At 32.9% G+C, this 15,164-nt stretch overlaps 1 protein-coding gene across 3 annotated transcripts in view; it reads left to right on the forward strand.

Annotated features, from left to right (window-relative positions):
• The window catches only part of LOC118192022 (cell adhesion molecule Dscam1-like), a 1,213,535-nt gene that overhangs the window by 602,008 nt on the left and 596,363 nt on the right, over window positions 1-15,164 (forward strand). For all 3 annotated transcript variants that reach the window (XM_085823265.1, XM_085823266.1, XM_085823267.1), the window contains exon 8: window positions 11,063-11,221. In XM_085823265.1, the coding sequence (XP_085679391.1) occupies window positions 11,063-11,221 (159 nt within the window). The remainder of the gene's footprint in view (window positions 1-11,062; window positions 11,222-15,164) is intronic.

Genomic DNA, 15,164 nt, shown 5'->3' on the forward strand with positions numbered 1-15,164 from the left:
GAGTAAATGGCTATCTCGCAAAATTGACGAGATATCGCCAAGATAACATTGGCGTGTAACTTTTATCGCCAAGTTTGGCGAGAAATTCCCAAAGTCGCTGATTTGGCGACGGTTTGGTCTATTCCCTATATAACTGTAATGGGTATAACCCTATATAACTTTAAATAGCTGTAATTGATTAAGTAACTGTAACCGTAACCCGCATCGTATGCCTTCTAGTAATTTAGAGAGGTGGAAGGTACCAGAGATTTCTCGTTGTCCGGGAGGAAAACTATGTAAAGCCGGGGAGGGACCAGTTTCTCAGTAGTTGCTATTTAATTCAGGGTGAGATCGGAGTATTGAGATATCTCCATGTGAGCTTCGCTCTCTAGATGCCCTTTGCATTGCGTTGTGTTTAAAGTTTCTAGTAGTCTAAAGAATAGCTATTGATTGTACTCTGTAATATTAAGATAAGCTGTACGAATACTTTTGTGGAAAATTCTAAAACTGTAAAGTATTTCTTTTGTGAAATAAAATTTTATCAAGCTTTCATATATGCATTCATTCCGTCACTAACCTGTATGTAAATTTTCAGTCAGAAAACTTTAAATTATTTTTATGTGTTATTTTAATGTTAAGTAAATTTTATTTTTCTGTTACAGATTTAATAGGAAATAACGAATTCAAATACACGAATGTAGATGGATTTTTAAAAATACGTTTATGGTTTTTCAAATAAGTATGATTTTCAAAAAAATTTATCATCTTCCTCATCTTGATTAAAATTTAAAATGCTTACAAGAAAACTTTCAAGAAAATTTCGCTAATTAAAAACATTTATTTTTCTTTATTTTCGTGAAATTTTCATCGAAAGTACTAAAAGCGAAATGACATTATTTTTTTGTAATCGGCCCAGCGCAAAGTCATTTATCGTCACGTTTTTGTTTCTGGTTTTAATTAATTTTTAAATGACTTTTTTTCATTTATCAAAAATTTCTTCTTACATTTATGAACTTTTTTTAAAAATAGACGTTTTGCTTATTACTTTACTATTCTCTCATGTTTTACCTAGGAATTATTATCTTTTTAATTAAAAGTGTCGGTAAAAAATTATATATATTTTTAAGCAGGAAAAATCAGAGTTTTTTAACCTTAAATAGAGCATAATTAGAGCTTGATGAAAATTTTATGCTTATAGCGAAAATATAATTTCTTCTGATTATATTACGTTTTTGCTCTGTTGGACGTTGATCAAAGTATTTCTTGATATTAATATAGCTACTTATTTTTTACTTGCAATTATGGTTGAAAATTGCTCCATCTAAATGAGATCCTTTATATCTATTTGAAAATCCTTCATCTGATAAACCAAGTTATAAATGCATTTTTTCATACTTATTTATATCCACAATTTCTTGTCTTGAGCTCTTAGTATGAAGAATATTCATGCTGCCGCTATTTTATTGCATTTTTGAGGTTTTTCGCCAAGTAAATCAGTCGGAATTATTTGTTATTTATCTGAAAGTACATATTTCTGTTTACCTCGCCTGCACTTGTTGGTAGGGCAATAATCAAATGGGAAGAAGCACTCTTAATTGCATGACTAAAATGCGAATCTGAGCTACATTCGAATTTTAAGTAACGCTTCTCAATTATTTTTTTGATTTCTTGTTCTTTATTTTAGTCAACTTCCTGTATATTTCCATACAATAATAATGATATTGTTCTGTATTAAGTGTAGAACAATATAACATAATTTATTTAACATTTTGTGCCACTAGTCAACATCACTGAGTAAATATTATCCATAACACTGAGTGTAATTATGTCAGTATTAACTATGGCAAATATGTAAAATATGCTCCATAGCAATGTAACATTTCTCAGAGTAATTCAAGGCAGTATCGCATGCAAGAAATGAGTTGGCCACAAATAATATAACAATTCAAAATACAAGTATTAAAAGGTTACGTTACGAAAATGTGCAATAGCACAAATAAATATAAAGGTAGGTCCAGTGTCATAACTAAAATTAAAACAAATACAAATATGTAAGAAAACAATCTAGCGTTTATTTTGTGACATCTAAAGTTTACGGTTACATTAAAAATTGGTGGCTGGTCAACTATGTTAATTAAAAAAATTAGTTGGAATAATAACTATAAAAAGAAAACGTACCTTTAAAATTATATAAAATTTCACTATTCGAGAAAAGAGCCCACCTCAAATAAAATTTTGAATATTGGAGTTTTTTACAAACATACTCTGCTTTGTGCAGGTTGCCGGATACAACGAGCCAGGTGAGATGTGTGTAAAAACAAAAGAAACGTAAGTATAAAAAAAATATATATATATTAAACGTATGCCACGAGGGCGGCGTTCGACCGCTTCCTTCCTGCAGGTTCCCGTACTTCTGGTCTCTACCCGCCATTCTTATTTCAGGAAGAGCCAGCAGTTGATTCAGCACTGGTCCCCGTCTGCCATTCAGCAGCTCTATCTCTCCAAGTTATTCAGTTAGTAGGAGTCCTCGTCCAGCCCTTGTAAAATTCGTACCTCCGTCCGGCATGATCTTCTTTTACCAACAGTTCTTTTTGCTTGCAGGTTCTGAAATTACCTCGGTCATGCGCTGACAGGGCTGTCTCGATGTTGAAGTTCTGATGTCGTCGTAGCTCTCTTCTCTCTCGGATCGGAACTTTCACTAACGCAAGCAGGCCTTTACTGCATAAGAGTCTCAATCCTGTCAGTTTTTTAAATGCCAACGGCCGATTAGAGAAAAAAATTAAGGTGTAAAATAATTTTTTCACACCACGCCCTGCTGCTAGAAAAACTCAAAAGACATGAGTTACTCAAAGTTAAAAATACAATTGAAGCGATGAATTTACGTTCAAGTACATGCAAAAGCACAACCTGCAAAAGTTCCAGCGGGGGATAGAGCCAGCGATCAGGTACAGGCAATTTGCCTAATACCACTGGGCTGCGGTAGCTTCTCTGAAAGACGGTTGAAAAGCGAAGTGTTACGTCACGTCATAAGCAGTTTTCAGCAAAGATGAGAATGTTCTGAGTTGCTTGGAAACCGGCTTTTAATTTCTCCACAGGTTTTTTTTTTTTTTTTCCTGGATAATTCCTATAATCTCAATAATCAATGTCTTCTCTCTCCTACGTAGCAACCGTTTTTGTTCATTGGCGAAATCTTGAAATTTCGACGAAGAATGAGAAGTAAAAGTCGCCGAGCACGGCAACCCATATGAAGGATGCGATGAAATCTCCACGGGAAAAAAATTATTTGTCTACTAGAATTTGGCACAGTCCGCTCTCCAGCAGTGCACCCCTCCAAGTCCACGGCGCGAGGTCAAATACCCCTCTTCTGAAAGAATGGGGAGGGGGGAACTAGACTTGCCTCAGTGTCCTCCATGGTCTCAATCTACTATAGCGAGCAACCTAATGAACAAATCTTCACGGCCGTAAGCAATCCCCCAGCAGAACATTTCTATGCCAGAGAAGCCTGAGCAAAAGGGTGCAGAATATGGTAATCTTTACAAATAGTGGACTACTTGCCAAAAGAATTCGGATCGCATCAATCCCCAGATAAGGAACTCTGAGAAGCGAGTTCCAAGCCGACAAATTTTGGAAGGAAAAATTACTGAACTAGCGAATAGAATATTCAACACAATTAACAAATTTAGCACTGTATATTTAACTATTATTTAACAGTTAAATGTAATACACACTTAAATGTAATACACACATAATAGTTAAATGTAATACACACATAATAGTTAAATGTAATACACACTTAAATGTAATACACACATAATAGTTAAATGTAATACACACTTAAATGTAATACACACATAATAGTTAAATGTAATACACACTTAAATGTAATACACACATAATTGTTAAATGTAATACACACTTAAATGTAATACACACATAATAAAATTGTTTCTTCAGAAGAAATCAGTATACGTATTTATTTTCAGGATTGAGCTCCTTTTACAATTGATTGACCTTACCACCAGTCAGAAAATATGAATTCGAGAATAATAGAAAGAGGGGGTAAAAATTAAGCTACTATAAAAAATTAAAAATTAGCACACCAAAAGTGCAGTAACAAAACTTAAAAATAATTAAAGTTAAATAACCTTAAGAGTCAACAAATAAGTACAAAAACCAAGTAAAACTTTAAGTCCCTAACTCAATTAATGTTAAACAACGCACTTAAAAGAAAACTTTTAAACAACCAAACAAAAATTTAACCAAGTTGCAGTTTAAACTTACAACCAACTTTAAACAAACTAAAGCAAAATTAATAAATTCAATTACCGATCAAACTGAAATAAGAGCACTTAACTTAAAACTTGAAATTAATAACAATTCATACATAACAATATTATTTATCGCATGGAAATTTAAGTTTAGCCAAAAAATTTGTTTTTTGTTAATTATTATGCCTACCTACATTGTTTGTACTATTCATTTCACGTAAATATACATTATAAATATATAGGGTTAAAGATGATTGCTACTCATTTCAACTCCTGTAAGGTAAGGTCCCCAGCCCATTAAATCTCACATGAAAGAGTAAACCGTAAATACCTATTTAAAAAGGTATCTATTAGCCACTGAAATATATGCATACAGTATACTTCCAGTACTTTATTGTAATTTAAAAATTCAAATAGACAGTACTTTGTGAATATTTAAATATAAACATATAGTCAATCGCATTTATACAAAATTTAATTCGCTCCTTCAAAAAAAAAAAAAAAAAATGACGCTACTTAGTTTGATGTTCTTTAGTAGCAGAAACTGGTACGAAATTTCTAATAGACGTAGGGGGAACTATCACTTGTCTACACAGAGCTACAGTCTCGAGAAGGTTTAACAAACCTTTTTAAACGCTTCCTAGCAAATCTAGTAACGTGAACTCGAGAGGCTAAAGCACGCTGTGACTTACAATCCGAATAACCTCATCTTAAATACCCTGAAAACTTAATTTGCATTCTGGTAGGTTAACGGAAGAAAGAAGTGACAGTAAAGAACTAAATCATGAAAAAAAAGAACTGGTTATTAAAAATATTAGCAACTTTACATATATTTTCTTGAAAAATAATGTGTAAGCAAAGAATCTACTAAGCAAAATTGGAACATAAGGCTTATAAAATATTTCAGAAATCCTAACACATAATGTTCTTAGAATAAAACGCTAAGTTCCAATAGAATTAAATTAATTAACCAAAAAACCTTTCTTAAAGGGAAATAAAAAAACAACTTTCAAAAACTCTCTTCCTTTCAATTTTTTATACAAAATTTTTTATGAAAATTTTTAACGTAATAGACAAACTTAGAAATGCATGTCTTTTTCAGACATGCCCTCGTTAAACCATTAAGCGATTTTTTTCGCATATTATATGTTTAGTAAGTGATGCCGAAAATCTAATTCATTGCTCCATTTTAATTTAATTAATAAAATTTAGCATTAGGGAAAATTTTGTATATGTGTTGATGATGCACTAAAGCTATGCAAATTAAAAATATTTTAGAAAGTTATGAATACATTTTTTGTTGTAAAAACTCATTTCCTTATAGGACAAACTTAAAACTTTAAGTGCGTAGACATTAAGAGGAGTCTTTTTTTTTTAATTTGGAAAAGGCATAAAATATTAATTTTTGTATCCATTTTTAAATAAATAAAACGGGAACATCATTTACCTATTTTTCTATTCCTTTAAATATTTTAATACATTTCTCATAATTTACTTACTACCTTACTTTTAATAGAATTAATTATTTTTAATAGGATTTTTTTGAAGTCATGATAAATATGATATGCGCTTGCCGGGATTCGAACCACGGACCTCTCGCATACGCGCCGTTATGCTAACCATTACACCACGAAGACTTGCTAAGAAGGCGGGAAAAATTCCTTATAACTGTAAAAGAAATATTCTTAAAATGGTTTTGGTTTATGTGATTATCGCAAAGCAATCGAGAGCTATCTGCCTAAGCGGAAGAATGCCTTCGTAGAGAACTTTCTAAAGGAAACTGGCTTGCATTAACGTTACACATGGGAAAAACCACGAAAACGCCTGTGCAGCCAGCTCGTTTGCGAAATTCGAACCTCGAACAACATTTTGTGTTCAGCCACTTTACCGCTCGGCCGCTATTCGGTCTATTCTTAAAATGCAAACAGATGTTGTTTCTAGTCTATTAAGCTTATGGTCTTGATCAACATTTTGTGAAAGCAAAACAGAAGTATTTAAGCATTTATTTCTTTTCTTCTCCCCCCTTTTTTTCTTTTTTTCATTTGAAAGTGAAACTAAGCTCGATACCTCTAAAATATAACTAGTATTCTCATTTTTGAATGCTAGAAAATTCTTCTAATGTCATAAAATAGGTTGTCCTTAAGCATAAAATTTGCAGAGTCTTTTATTTAATGTTTCAAATAATTATGTTTAAATTTTATAGCACTGTAAAATATTCATTTATTTGTATTATTACCCTCTCAGACGTAGAGTAGCTAGGGAAGCCTATTGCGGTATTGAAGATCCGGGTCTAAACCCCGGATAAGGCATGGTTCTAATTGTCTGTCCATTGATAAGAGGTAACGGTGGCCCACCTATTAAGTGCTTCCGTAATAAAATGGCCAACACTTCCGTCTTTGGCCAAGCTAAGTCGGCTAAGTGCCCGACAGTGTGTGTGTGGGGGGGGAATTATTAGACAGTTATTTTATGTGAAAGAACATTTCTATCATTTCTATTTCCGTTTTCCTACCAGAATGCAAGTTTTAGTTCGTGCGCATTCAAATTAGGTAGAAAGAAATGGGAATGTTTTAGACTTTTTAATCAAAGCGTGTTCCGCCTGAGAAAAGCCACGTTGATAGTTGAATCTCTGTCTGCGGCTTTGTGTTATTCTCGCAAGCATAAGCAGTGCCTTCTGCTAAATTACTAACAGGCTTTTGTATAGGCTTAATACTTGTCTATTATATTTTTCAAGGTTAGGTTAGGTCTTCCATAGTCTCAAGTTAGTTCATGTTTCCAAAGAAAGTGAGACTTTATAACATATTTGAATATTACTTATTGATCACGCAAAAGACCATATTATATCGGAAGACCATTACAGTACTTACATATTATCTTAAAGTACTTACACATATCGACCCATTAGCGACCGAACGGTAAAGTTGTTGAACACTGGTAGTTCGGTCCGAGGTTCGAATCATGCAAACGGGCTGGCTGCACGGGCGTTTTGGGGGGTTTTCCTATGTCAAACATATATACGAGCCAGTTTCCTTTAGCAAACCCTCCACGATAGCATCCCTTTCCTTCTACAGATAGCCCTCGAGGATTTGCCGTAATCACATGAATCAAATCAAACTTACATATATGTATTGTACTGGAGGTTGTAAAATGCATTCACTAAGCCTGAAGTTAATCATATTGAATATATCAGTCCTCACCTTTGGAAAGTGTACTTACTGCATGGATTAGTTTTCATAAAAGCAATGCCGTTTGCATAAGAAATACCTTTATAGCATAATGGTACAGGCACCAAATTAAACATATCTGTAATACTGTTATTTCGCAAAATATCAAAATTATATCTCAAAAAAATCCCAGCTTAAATATTTTTGGTTGCCATCATTACGAAAAAAATCAAAGATTTCTCCCTCATTAAAATTATATCTTGATGGATTTTAGGATAATATGGCATACAAAAATTTTTTTCCAAAGTATCCAATACTCTAAAAGAACATTTCACGTAAAACAATTCCTGTCTCCTCAGATTTGGAGGCATTTTCCTTTAATGGGAGTAATCTTTTTTATTGCACTCCAACTTTAGTAATAATCCTTAATTTGATTATTCGTCATCGTATGCTTACAAGCTTGTGCTGTGTTACCATTGTTGCTAAGCCGTTCTTTGTTACTCACTGACATAGGGGCATGGGCGGATACCAGCTGGCTCATGTCTGAGAAAGGAATTAGAATGCATGAGAAGCGAAGAACTTAGAATGGCTATTTTTGCAACAGTACATGTCAAATATGTACATTATTAAGTATCTTCTTTAATGCTGTTTTATGAATATTTTCATTCCAGATAACCTATATTCAGGTTATTCCAATAATATGTTTTAGAATCTCATTTTATTTTATTACTACACATTACTAGACGCTATGCGGCCAGCCTTCGTCTGGCTTTTAAATTGTACCGGAAAAATGTCCAAAGGAACAACAAACATTAAATTTGAAAACTGTACAAAATATTGCTCTGTAGAACAAATTTATCAATAAATAAATAAATAAATAAAAATGCATTACATATAAAAAATTGCAATGAAATAAGCAATATCCCTTAATATAAATCGTAATTATCCTAATAAATAAATTTACCAACTTCCCGTTCCCTTGTCTTGGCAAACGTCCAGTATCCAAGAGAAACATTACATTTAAAAACTACACAAAATTATCGTCCTCATTTTTCCAAGTGGCAGCAGGGCTAATATCAGCAACAATGGCAACAGTGATATATCAGCAACAATGACTGCGTGACCTGGTTGCTAATACAATGAGACAGAGTTATGGATTTGATGCGATTTCATCAAAAACATAAAATAAAAAAATCTGATTCGAATTTTTAAAAAATCGCTAAAAGGTGCTTTTGTTTGATGCACCTATGTACCAAATTTCGTAGCTCTGGGTACATTAGCTTACGCGCAGCACGAACGAAAGACACACACACAGACAGACTCTTCCTTTATATATATAGATTACATGCAAAATTTCAAGGTATATTTATTTTCATAATAATGTGCCAACTCAACGTTGAAGTATTAAAATTTGAATACATTTACATGGTTAAAATTATGTCAATGAATAGATTAACGTGATAATTAAAATTTGTATTGCGCATAAATGATTCAGGTACCTTTTATATATTATAAGGAATTTGATGCTTTGCTTTAATACGGAAGTTAAAATCATATAAGAAAATAATATAATCATATAAGAAAGCTGTTGTGCTAAATTCATTGAATCTTTTATTCTGATATAATGTTTACGATATAGAAACTGAAGATGATGTCTCAACAAAGAGATTCTGTCACAGAGTTTGATTGTAAACATAGAGTTATTAAGTTTATTCTGAAGCAAACAACGTGAAAAATCTGCATTGACCTCGCTGGGATTTGAACTGCGGACCTCACAGTTACTCTTCAGGCGTACTTCCAATTATTCGACGAGAGCATATGTTAACACATAAATCGCCAAAATTTGAAGAAGTGAGCAACCCGCCCCGCCTAACCAAACAAGTTGGTCTTATGGTCATAAGAGGTCACTACCAATACATTATGAGGTGTAGGATGACAGAATTATGTAGAATTTGTGACTAACTGAGTTAGCTAATGCTAAAGTCCCATCTCCATCAGCGCCCGGAGAGGCGTGGAGCTGAAGATGGTGACAGCAGATATATGAAGTTGTGAAGATTGTTCTTTTTACTTTTCTTTTCATATTAATGTAAATAAACAAATGCTAGCTTAGCAATAACTCCATGAGGTACAGTGGTCATCATTAGTCCAAAGAGGCTTTGTCCCTAAAGGACATTTGTTTTCGTTTTGCGAATTTGCGTTGAATCATTATAAATGTCCATTTCACTTTTCAAACTGTAGCCATCAAATGATAGAATTCTGCATTATATTTGAAAAATTAAATAATGAAACATCTGCATAAATATATGCATATTTCTCGCATTGTGATAAAACAACGGTACATAGAGCCATCGAATTTTGAATGACGTAATCCTCCTATGAATACAGGCATGTGGAAGACCAAATTTGGAATTTGTTTTATTATCGGTTTCATATTTTGTAAACCTTTAACGAATTTTTCATTAACAAACTCAACGATTTCAAAGCGAGCAATGGAAACACTCTACGGCTGGGAAAAAAAAAAAAAAAAAAAAAAAAAAAAACCTTTTTCTCTCCAAGTGGGCTTGGAACTGTGTATCGAAAATTCTAAAGGTATGCTCATTTTAAAATTATTTTGCGACAATGCTACTGAACTGAATTTAATCGTTTTGGTGCAAAGAACATGATATTAATAAATAAAGGTAACACACAAAACGTTAAAAATGTCCCTTTGGACGTAATTTAAAATCGGAAACCTTTCAGGTATTTTTCCCCCAATGGCAGATTTTGAATAGTTAGAGTGTAACACAGTCCATTAATCTATACAAGGCCAGATGTGGTGGTTTCTTTATTATGGAGGCACCTAATAGGTGCGTCACCATCGCCTCCTATTAAGGGACGGACAGTTACAACCTTCTCCGGGATTCGAACCCAGGGCCTTCAGTGTCGCAGTCAAGCTTCTCTAATCACTATAACGTCTGGGCGTTCAGTGGTCATTATTGTGAAGCTTATTTACGATGGCTTCACAGAAAGTTTACGTAGTAACAGAAATTGGCAGGGTCCACCAGCAGCCGTGCTGTAAAGGCCGCTGAATACTAGTTGTTCGGTCCGGCTTCGAGTCCCGACGAACGGGCTGGCTGCATGGGAGGTTCCGTGGTTTTCCTCATATGTAATGCGGGTACGAGCGAGTTTCCCTTGAGGGATTTTCAACGGTGAATCCTTTCCTTTCGGTGTAGTGCCTAAGGCGCAGCACGTAATAATTAGAAACAGAGATTAGCATATCCGTATTTATGTAAACTTCGGAAATATTAAATGTAAATAATTGTGATGTATATGCTTATATTGTTAATTTATCTACCATTACACAGCTTAAAGAACTATGAATTGTTTTTATCAAATCAACCTGACTTGCTGTGACTGCGGTAATATATATGTATCTTAAAAGTATTGAAATGCATTTGAGTTCAAAAACTTTTATCTTTTCGAATATGGTATATTCACAAAAACAACACACCACACGGCTAACGGTTCAATAGTGATTTAGGTTATGTCTTGTTTTAAATCTCTTGCACATGCGAAAATGTAGAAAAATGTAGAAAAAAATGTAGTTATAAACTTAAATGCACTGTCACATTGATAATATGTGTTTTTAATATTTACCTCCAAATGTTTTCTTAGGTGGAAGCAAGCTACCGTACGGTGATCGTCAGTCCGTTGACCAGAGAGGAACAGTACGCATTCATAGTGTCAGGAAAGAGGATGAAGGAATTTATAAATGCGTTGCTACGAATGGTAGAGGAGAAAAAGCAGAAAGGCCTCTTGTTCTGAAAGTTGTGAGTAAGTACAAAAAGACATAACATATTACTTGGATGAAAGAATAAAACAACCTTTTGATACACTATCAGAAGTACCGTAGTTGCTGGCGTATAAGACGCACCGGTTAATAAGACACACCTTTTTTATACACGTTTTTGAAGGATAAAACTTTGATTAATGATCATTAGAATAAATTTACAGTATGTCAGATATAAACTAATACGAATACAAAGTAATACTTTCTACAAATACCCAATCAATCTGGAACAGAACACCTTTTAATATCCTTTGTCAAAACCTACATGCTCATTTCCAGAACTAAATGAAGAGTCTTTTGAAACCTCTTCGAAATCAGCATCTGAGTCCTCATACAACAATTTGTCCTTTGCTCCATCCAGTGCATTACTTATGCCAAACTTCTTCCATGATTTAATCAGTGTCTCTCTTTTCACAGCATCTCATGAAGCTTTGATCCATCCACAAACGACGTATAAGACCGTTTTTCAGACCTATTTTCAAAGCAAAAAGTGCGTCTTTTACGCCGGCAAATACGGTAAATAAATATTTATGGCAATATTAAATTATATGATTTTGACAGTCTCTTTTAGGCATTTTCTATATTAAGAATCATGCGTCCCCATTAACAATAATGTAAGGAAGCTCGTATTTTGACGTAAGAATTTCATTTGATTTTCCCAGTGCTAAAAAAAATTTAATAAGCAAATCGACTAGGAAACAGAAATATTAATTGAAAGAATATTATTCGTGTAATTAAGAGAAATCCAAAGTAATTTAGAAACCCTTTCCTACTGGAAACTTCCCCGACACGAATTATGCATTAAACCAAAATAAACTAAATACGATCTATAAAAATGCAAAAATAATACTAAAAATGCAAGTAAATATTAAGTTTTAATTTAACTTACCATATATCTGATGATATTTCTAAAGTATAGAAGACGAAATTTCTGAAGTATTTCGAAAGAGTAATTTATAAAAAGATAATAAATAAGCAAACTAATCTTAGTATAATATAACAAGTACTATTTCTTTAAAACAAAAGTAGAAGCAAGCCAATAGACGAGAAAATAACTGTTAGGTATTTTTGAAGCAAGAGACGTGTAAAATATTCAGTGGCCTATCCGGAACTCGAACTAGGACCTCTCGATTACGCGTCGAGCGTGATACCAGTTACACCACGAAGGCATGCGAAAATGGAAGGACAGAAACTTTATGAATATTTCATAATTTTGATTGAAACATTTCTTAAAAATTGGCTTTAATGACCAATGTTTTAATACTATAATGAAATATGATTACATTGAAGTATATTAAATACCTTATATTTGTTTAAATCTCATAGCAATAACCAAGGGCGCTTCAGAAAAGTTATTAATGATTCGATATTTAACATTTAAATTAGTCTTCCATTTTAATTTCAGTGGTGCAATAATGAACATCATAAACGTAATGATAAGGAACACATAAAGAATAATTTTATATTTTATCCAATAAATGCGTCAACGAATTGGTGATGTGAGTAAGGTAATTTTGAGATGATGTTTGACTGTGCGTAGTGGCTGCTCAGGTCCCCCACTGGAGCGTCAGAAACTCATAGACTGTGTAATCGTAGAGCTAGACGTGAGATTCCCCCTATCTTGTCAACGATGGGATGATAAACGGATGTAACAACGCCTCAGCACCAAAATTATAATACAACTTAGAAAAACAGCTATTTTAGGAAATTCATGAAATATTAAGGACGCTTTATGGAAATAATGACCTGAAGAAAACAAAAGGGAGACCTTAACTTTAAAATTGTCGAGAAAAAATCAAGCTCATATTATCCCCCCTTTGCAACCAAATGTATTTGATGGTGATGAATGCTGCTGCGTCACGAAAATGCATCTGTCTACAAATATATGAATGTCCAAAGCCCTCGCCGGGACTCGAACCTGGACCTTTCGAATAAGCGCCGAGTGTGCTACCGTTACATCACGAAGACATGCTGGAAAGAGGGAGAAATTACTTCCTATACTTCCTCTCTTAATTGGCGCCTGGGGATTACGGGATCCAGTAGCCAAATCTTGGTGGTGAGGAAGTATCGTCCACCACCTTTCCGGCGAGGTAGCTGAAGATCTTGACTTTTGAGAACTTTGAAATGAGTGTATAGCTACTAATGGGGAACATATTGAAGGAGATCAGATCGATGTAGCATCTTAAATTATCTGAGGTAAATTTGTATGATCTCATTTCCGTATTTATTGGATAAACTATATGTATGACCAATTCAACAAAAGTTGGTAACTAGATATGGATTTAGTGCACTTAAATGCAAATGATAGAAACATACACTTGGATTTCGTAATTTTAAGAAAGTAGTTATAAAATAAACCGTTTAAATATTTTAAAGAAGAGCAGGTAAAGAACAATTATTTTATAAATTCAGCGAAACTAGGGATCAATCATATAGCTACAGCTTTTTTTCTTAAATATCTGATCATCATGGGGCATTTAAATGCTGATAAAATATTCCTTTTCAAATGCATACTTTAAAACAGAGTAAGTTTCAATAACTTTTTTTGCAAACATTCAATTTCAAAATGCAAAATGTGAAATTGTAATACTAAAATACGATTGTCTGGCGGCACAGATTTTACCATTAATTTTTTATGAACACATTATGAATTTAAGGATGATATTTTACCAATCGGGTAAAAGTTTCATATTGCTTTCAACTATATATTATTATGGTTTCCTAAAGGTCTGGTACCTAAAAGGTTTCCTACTCTGTTGACAAAACACTTAAAATTTTCTAACAACAGTAATATACTAATATCAATAAGCCCTGTACATTTGCGTTGTGTTTTCGGATTAACCCTGAAATCAATTTGAGAATGAGACGGGTGAAAATCATGAGCACACACATACACAAAAAAAAGAAATAAATAAACATTGACTGATCTAGAAAAGTGAGCCTATTTATTAAATTCTTCAAGAATTTACTTAATCCATTAATTCGTAGGCAATTTATATTCAATCAGAACTGTTAACATATTAATGATTACACAATGCAGAATTAACTTAGTAAGCAAATTATATTCAAGCTGAACTGTAAAATATTGCCTTCTACAAATGCATACCCCTACAGAGTAATATTACTTTTATCTTAGACTCAATAATATCAAACTATTATTTCTATTACATTCAGGTAAACATGATCAGATAAAACTTTGGATAAATTAACAATACCCTCCCCGGGGAGAAAAAAAAAGAATAATTAACAAGTTATACTTTCCAAAAAAACATTTCACACAGAATAATCAATACCAATGTAATTCAGGTTATTGCACATAGTAACTTTCTATTTCCAAAAAGAATGATTTAACCGGTTAATATGTTAATTAAAATCAGGCTATTACAACCTACAAGCAATTTAGTCCTTAAGAGGAGCAAAGAAACTCAAATAATGACACCTTTACCAATGAATCTTCACCATGAAAGAAATTCACAAGGTCAATTAAATAATTTAATGAAGAATATATTTCCTTAACCAATCTAACTAAGTTACATTCACTGTTTCAATTAAATAATTTAAATAAGGATATATTTCCTTAGCCAATCTAATAATTTACTTTATGGACAAACAAAATGATTTCATTAGAATTAGGTTAATTTACTCAACTACAATATTTTAATTCAACTAATTAAGTTATTTCAATCACTATTAACTATTTTAGTTATTAGAATTACTATTATAATTTACTATTAGAATTTTTTTTTTTTTTTTTTTTTTTTTTTTACATCAGACCAACAAATAAAAAGACTTATCTGAGGAATCACAGGCCGCAAGTGAATAGGAGGAGGAGAAATACCCTCATATTTAAAAAAATTATCAAGATGCCAAGGAGGACGGCTACCCAGCGTGGTAGAAAAGAGAAGAGTTCATATGTAGATGGATTTT

Source organism: Stegodyphus dumicola, chromosome 9 (genome assembly GCF_044657685.1).
Source record: "Stegodyphus dumicola isolate Sdum_Otavi_A_Nest chromosome 9, ASM4465768v1".
Lineage (NCBI taxonomy): Eukaryota > Metazoa > Arthropoda > Arachnida > Araneae > Eresidae > Stegodyphus > Stegodyphus dumicola.